Source organism: Macrotis lagotis, chromosome 2 (genome assembly GCF_037893015.1).
Source record: "Macrotis lagotis isolate mMagLag1 chromosome 2, bilby.v1.9.chrom.fasta, whole genome shotgun sequence".
NCBI lineage: Eukaryota > Metazoa > Chordata > Mammalia > Peramelemorphia > Peramelidae > Macrotis > Macrotis lagotis.
Genome location: NC_133659.1, coordinates 259353819 through 259360515, shown reverse-complemented (window position 1 = coordinate 259360515; position 6697 = coordinate 259353819). Strand labels below are relative to the sequence as shown.

At 39.8% G+C, this 6697-nt stretch overlaps 1 protein-coding gene across 1 annotated transcript; it reads right to left on the bottom strand.

Annotated features, from left to right (window-relative positions):
* Window positions 1-657: 657 nt before the first annotated feature.
* Window positions 658-5362, bottom strand: LOC141514867 (tubulin alpha-1A chain). Its single transcript, XM_074226006.1, has 4 exons — window positions 5169-5362; window positions 2731-2953; window positions 2293-2441; window positions 658-1843 (listed from the first exon to the last, which is right to left on the bottom strand). Exons 1-4 carry the CDS (start codon window positions 5169-5171, stop codon window positions 863-865), a joined length of 1356 nt encoding a protein of 451 aa, XP_074082107.1. The 5' UTR covers window positions 5172-5362; the 3' UTR covers window positions 658-862.
* Between the last annotated feature and the right edge of the window lie 1335 nt (window positions 5363-6697).

Below are 6697 nucleotides of genomic sequence, written 5' to 3'. Positions count from 1 at the left end.
TTGATGCTGACATTGAGGACCTGGGTGACTAAGAGGATGATTATGACCACAACAGTAATAGGAAGTTTAGAAGAGGAATCAATTTTAGAAATAGGAAATTAAGTTCTATTTTGGACATATTGTATTTTTTGATATGGCAGTAGGGGCTCAAGGGAGGAGAATGGGACTGGATACATAAAGGAGAATGGTCCTGGATACATAAATCTGGGAGTCATCTGTTTGGAAAAACAACTGAACTCATAGGAATTGATGAAAATGAAAGTATAGAGAGTAAAGAGAAAAGGGCTCAGGACAGAACTTTGGTTCCTAAATTTTGAGGAAGGGAGCATGATATTTTTGATGATTCAGTAAAGGAGCCTGAGAATGAGTGATCAGAAAGGTAGGAGGAGAACCAAGGGAAAGCAATAGTCTAATAAAGAGGAGAGAGTATCCAGGAGGATCATCAGATGACAGATTTAGAACTAGCACAAAAGCTACCTAGTCCAGATCCTTCATTTTACAGAGGCCCAGGAAATGTAAGAAGAGGATAGTCAACAGTGGAGGTTAAGAAGGATGAGAATTGAGAGTATCAATTTTGTGTCCTAGTTGTGTTCCTTAGTGTTTGGATATAGAATATTTTTTCAGACAATCCAAATAGAAAACACAAGAAACTAATCATATAAGACAGGGAATATTTTTATTCATAACCCATCAGATAATTGGCCAGCCTGGGTCTTAAACAACATTTCCACATTTTAAAGAATAGATCAGTAATTGTACATTCAAGTATATACTATTACATACATATTAACTGATCAACCAAAGACTTGTCAGTGTTTGAAACAATATATGATTCCCTGTAAAGCAGCATCCCTGTGATACTTTAGTACTCCTCTCCTTCCTCTTCACCCTCTCCTTCAACAGAATCCACACCAACCTCCTCATAATCCTTCTCCAGGGCAGCCATATCCTCCCGTGCCTCAGAGAACTCTCCTTCCTCCATGCCCTCCCCCACATACCAATGGACAAAGGCACGCTTGGCATACATCAGATCAAACTTGTGGTCCAGGCGAGCCCAGGCCTCAGCAATGGCTGTGGTGTTGCTCAACATGCATACAGCCCTCTGTACCTTGGCCAGGTCCCCACCAGGAACCACAGTGGGAGGCTGGTAATTGATGCCAACCTTGAAGCCAGTTGGGCACCAATCTACAAATTGGATGGTACGTTTTGTCTTGATGGTGGCAATGGCAGCATTGACATCTTTGGGAACCACATCACCACGGTAGAGCAGGCAGCAAGCCATGTATTTACCGTGGCGAGGGTCACATTTCACCATCTGGTTGGCAGGCTCAAAGCAAGCATTGGTGATCTCTGCCACAGAAAGCTGCTCATGGTAGGCTTTCTCTGCAGAGATGACTGGAGCATATGTGGCCAGAGGGAAATGGATACGGGGATAGGGCACCAGGTTGGTCTGGAATTCTGTCAGATCAACATTCAGGGCACCATCAAATCGGAGAGAGGCAGTGATGGAGGACACAATTTGACCTATCAGCCTATTCAGATTAGTGTAGGTGGGGCGTTCGATATCAAGGTTTCTGCGACAGATATCATAGATGGCCTCATTGTCTACCATGAAGGCACAATCAGAGTGCTCCAGGGTGGTGTGAGTGGTCAGAATGGAATTGTAGGGCTCAACTACAGCTGTGGAAACCTGAGGGGCTGGGTAAATGGAGAACTCCAGCTTGGACTTCTTGCCATAATCCACAGAAAGCCGTTCCATCAGCAGAGAGGTGAAACCAGAGCCAGTTCCACCACCAAAGCTGTGGAAAACCAAGAAGCCTTGAAGACCTGTGCACTGATCAGCCTGTTGGAAAGGAAACAAAGAAACAGATAATTGTTGCTTGTGTTGCAAAGATAAGTTATTTGCATGAACTGTGCCTATTCCTTTATAGGTCAAGTTATTACTGTAAAAATTTTTATTTTTCTGTTATTTATCTATTTTTGGGAGTAAGAGTGCCCAGATAAATGATTTCCTTAGTGTGAGAAAACTCACACTGTCTTATTTTCTCCCCTGCCATCCCTCCTGGACTGTATTTGCTTAGCATTTTTCTTAATTGAAAAACTTTTAATTTTTTGATAAAATCATAGTGACAATTCAATCTATTTCTTCCCTATTTGTCTATGATACTGATAAAAAAGAAAATCTGAATAATCAATCACCTCATTCTATTTTATACATTAACCCCTTTTTTTAATATAACAAAGCCATTTTCCTCCTTTCCTCCCCCCAAACCACTTTGGGATAAAATATACCAGCTTTCGAATCCTGTCTAGAACCAGGTCGATGATTTCCTTGCCAATAGTGTAGTGCCCACGGGCATAGTTATTGGCAGCATCTTCCTTCCCAGTGATCAGCTGCTCAGGGTGGAAGAGTTGGCGGTAGGTTCCCGTGCGAACTTCATCTGTAAGATAGAAAGGAAGAAAATTAAGAAGATGTAAAACCACCAAGTTAAGAGTCATTCAGACTTCACTTATTAACTGCCGAGATAAAGACAAATGGTCAACAACTGAAAGGAGATATTTGTTTCAAAATTTTACATATCAAAGCTGGAAACAGACCTACAAATATTCTCATCTTAGATAAATGGAATCATGTAAAATAAAATTTAATTTTACGTTTGGTTTATGTTTTGGTTTATAAATTGACATTGGTGGTTTCAAATTTCAAGAGTATTTAAGAATGAAACATACCAATGACAGTTGGTTCCAAATCTACAAACACTGCTCTGGGGACATGTTTGCCAGCCCCAGTTTCACTGAAGAAAGTGTTGAAGGAGTCATCTCCTCCTCCAATGGTCTTGTCACTTGGCATTTGACCATCAGGCTGGATACCATGTTCCAAGCAGTACAGCTCCCAGCAAGCATTGCCAATCTGGACACCTGCCTGGCCTACGTGGATAGAGATGCATTCACGCTGCAGAAAAGCAAAAAAAAAAAAAAAAAAAATTGGATGGAATTGGAAAGTTAGATTTGTATGCAACTTTTCAATTATTCTTATTAAAATGTATTTCCATTCCTCAAGTTCACTTGTGAAATTGAAATTTACCATATAAATATCAGAAAGCAATCTGCTATAAATGTTGTAGTTGGGTGTGGTCTGAACAATGCTTTGTATTGGCTGCAGCAGCACGCTGTCCAAATCCATTGTTCATACTGCAGTGTTTGAATAAATCATATAAAATAATAATTTGTGAAAATTTTGGAAATCTGTTGGAAAATAAATTAGTCAAGGGAATATGGATTTTAATTAATTTAATTATGAATTATATGATAATTGTTCTACCACACCTTATTTTTCTTAAGTACAATATTTTCCCAAAATCTAATAAAGCTTGATTTCCCTTTCTCCTTGAGAGTGGGACCCCCATTTAAGCAAGGTTTTGATATTTTGGTATAGTCATATGTTTTATTATTGAAAGGTTGAGGCCACACCCAATCTAAGAATACCAGAATCAATCAAAGCTAAAAAAGAATCAATAAAAGTTAACTGTCCCTTTGCTGCATTGCTGTATTTTCTCTACTTGGTGTCTGCTTTGCACCTACTGTATTATTTAACATAGCCATCTCTAATTCCAGGAACTGGCTTCATGATCTCATTATATTATTTTGCCAATTTTTCTCTTCTGACCCCTTCTGGGATCCTATGTGTGAATAATTGAAATGAATCAATGAAGTAGCACCAGAACAAAAGACAGCATCCAGATTATATGCCAGAAAAGAGGGAACTGGAAAGAAAAATGTAATTCTTCTTTGTTGACATGAGTATTTTATTGTCTTTAATTTTCTCCATGTAATATTTTTCCAAACATTTCTTTCTAAGTGCTTAGAAAAAAAGACAATCAATTTAAGCCAGAATTCCTGTATCCTTCCCAAACTAAACAAACAAACAAAAAACCCTAAGAATCCATCACAAGGTTTGGTTTGTTTCAAATTTCTACTGCATTTCAATATATCCTGCCTTCTGTGGAATATTTTGATCACATCCTCTAGAGAGTTCTTTGTCTTTATCTTCTTTAGGGCACCCATTTCTACATGGTTTCTTACATGGGTGGAAGAGGAAAAAGGACAGCTCCCTAGGGTCCTGAAAGGATCGCACTTTACCCTGGCTTACAAAATGAGCATCTTGTTTGCTCTGGGTTAGCTGTCAAGGCAGAAAGCCCTTTGGGTTTGCCAGGGTGAACCCAAATGTCCCCAGACATTTCGCAACTTTTGGGGTGTGGGGGAGGAAAATACCCCAACCCTCTCAGTCATTCGAAAAGGCTACTTTTATACGATCATTAGTAAAATTTATTAATAGATTTTTTATAAATAATAATAAAGATTTCCTGCCCCCAAACAAAACTATTTCAAGGGGATAAACACACAAAAGCCAACAAAACTCCTCCCCCTACTCCACCCTTACTCTCTTTACCAAAAAGGCTTACAGAAATCCGCACTTTAGAGGAGAAATGTGTATTTTTTTATTTTTTTAACATGACATGCGCATTTTTGTTGGTTTGATTTTTATGAACCTTATTCTTTGCTTAGTCTCTCCAGTGCCCCTGTTCCTCCCCTCGACTCCCGCCCCCCGCCCCCCGCCCTCTGCCGCCCCACCCAAGATTGCAGTCAAAAGAGTGGGGTGGGGTGGGGAGAGAGAGAGAGAGAGAGAGAGAGAGAGAGAGAGAGAGAGAGAGAGAGAGAGAGAGAGAGAGAGAGAGAGAGAAGGGGAAGGGGGATGGGAGCAGTCAGCCTGAAGTAACACTAACACATAAATATACATGAGGCAGGGGAAACTATCGCTGGTTCTCAGCCTCAGGACATTGCATCATCCCAGACAGATGGCCTGCAGTGACCAGCCCTCTGAGGCACCGAAATGTCTCTAACCACTACCCCCAAACCCCTCCCTTCTCCTTTGTTCTTCCTCCTGGTTTTTCCGGCCCTGTGTCCTCAATTCTGATCCGAATCGCCATTTCTGCTATGTCTGCATATTAAAGCTTAAGTGCAAGAAATCTAATGCAGGCACAAACAAAGCATCGCTTCTAAGAAGCTGCAAAGAAAATGAACTTGAGTTTCGCAAGTAGCACAAGCAGCCTCCTTCACTGAGCTAATGCCCTTAGAAAGGACACAATAAAGGAGAGAGGAAACCTTACCATGATTGCTGCTTTGCGGCTGTTGAGTTGATGGGTGAGAAGAAGAAGAGAGGTTGATGCTTCTTACAGCGCGACTCTTAGGCGGTCGATGTAAGAGAACCTACTGCACATGGTCCAATACAGCTCCCTATATACAATTCTGTCACCATGGGGATGGGCTAGGGCTTTTTCCAGTTGGTCCAGACCCCTCAATCTGCCCGGAGAAGCCAAGACCAGCGAATTGTGATTGGTGCACACGACATGGGATGAGGTAATCTCTTCTCCACCCCTTTTTCTCTAGCATCCACAGACTGTTTGCATCCTTCAGACAAAGAGACCAAGCAAAGCAGCTAGCCAAGCAAGCATCCATCATAGGGAGTGGCGGGGGTGGGGTGGGGGTGGGGGTGGGGGGCGAAAAGAAGGAAAAAGAAGACTGTGGTTGGATAGGTTTATGCTGATTAAAGCACACAATTACAGTTGAAGCCACCTTTATAGAAGGATTAGTTCTTTATTTGAAAAGCAGAATGTCTGTGTTGAAGTAAAAGAATGAACGAAAAAATGACCTCAGGCCTCTCTCCCTCTTTTAGGAAGTAAACTGCAGTAAGCCTTTAGGTGATGCTGCTGATTGAAACTTTTTTGTACACTTTAAAAATGAAATGTGAGGGAAAGTGAAAGGATGCTTGGGAGGACCTGGGGAAAGAAAGTTACTTGTTTTTCAGTTGCAGCTCTAGCTGTAACTTTATTGTAAAATTATTTTCAAACCATTCTGAGGTATTTCTGTGTCATGTTTTATAGCCAGGTAGAGTGATAACCAAGGATAAATGAGAAAAGAATTTAATCTAAGAATACCACATAAGTCTCCTTAGGAACCTACACCCTAATTTGAACACACACACATACACATATATACACACACACATGTGTATATATGTATATATATATATCCAATATGAGAATTATATTTAATGAACATATTTTGAAAATGGGAAGAAAAGGAAATAGTTTCTACTAAGTAGAAACAGCACTCTATTTGAATATATTTTGTATTTTTTTGCACCTTTTTTGCAATCTTTTTCTTGGTTCATTTCTGAAGAAAACAAAATAAAGGAATGATTTGGTATGACATCTGTCCTTTGTGAACATTTAATGTCTATTTTTCTATTAGCTGGGGAATTAATCAGTTACAGGGAACTGAGAACATCAGATAGGAGAAGTGGGATGCAAAAAGAATACCAGACAGGAATGAACAACTTGGCATTTATGTAATCAGTTATCTCAATACACTGAAATTTGTGACTTCAATAAATTGGGTAAATATCAGATTTTTTTTTGTGCTGTGGATTTGTGTGTTGGCTATTGCTATCATATCATTGCTATCACATTGCTACTGAACAATAGGCTCTAAATTGCTCCAGAGTCCCATAAATAATCCAGACAGGCTCTTCTCAGAAACCAGATTGGGGCTCCTTTTTTTTTTTTTGCTATGTAAAAAGGATATATTGTTAAAATTGATTATTAATGTAGAATTAGTGTTGAAACTAGAATACTAT

What these genes read in the sequence shown, in the direction of transcription:
- LOC141514867 (XM_074226006.1), bottom strand. An exon ending in TTTGGAACCAACTGTCATTG is followed by an intron (nt 2,442 to 2,730) that starts GTATGTTTCATT and finishes TCTATCTTACAG; the next exon opens with ATGAAGTTCGCACGGGAACC. An exon ending in TAGACAGGATTCGAAAGCTG is followed by an intron (nt 1,844 to 2,292) that starts GTATATTTTATC and finishes CCTTTCCAACAG; the next exon opens with GCTGATCAGTGCACAGGTCT.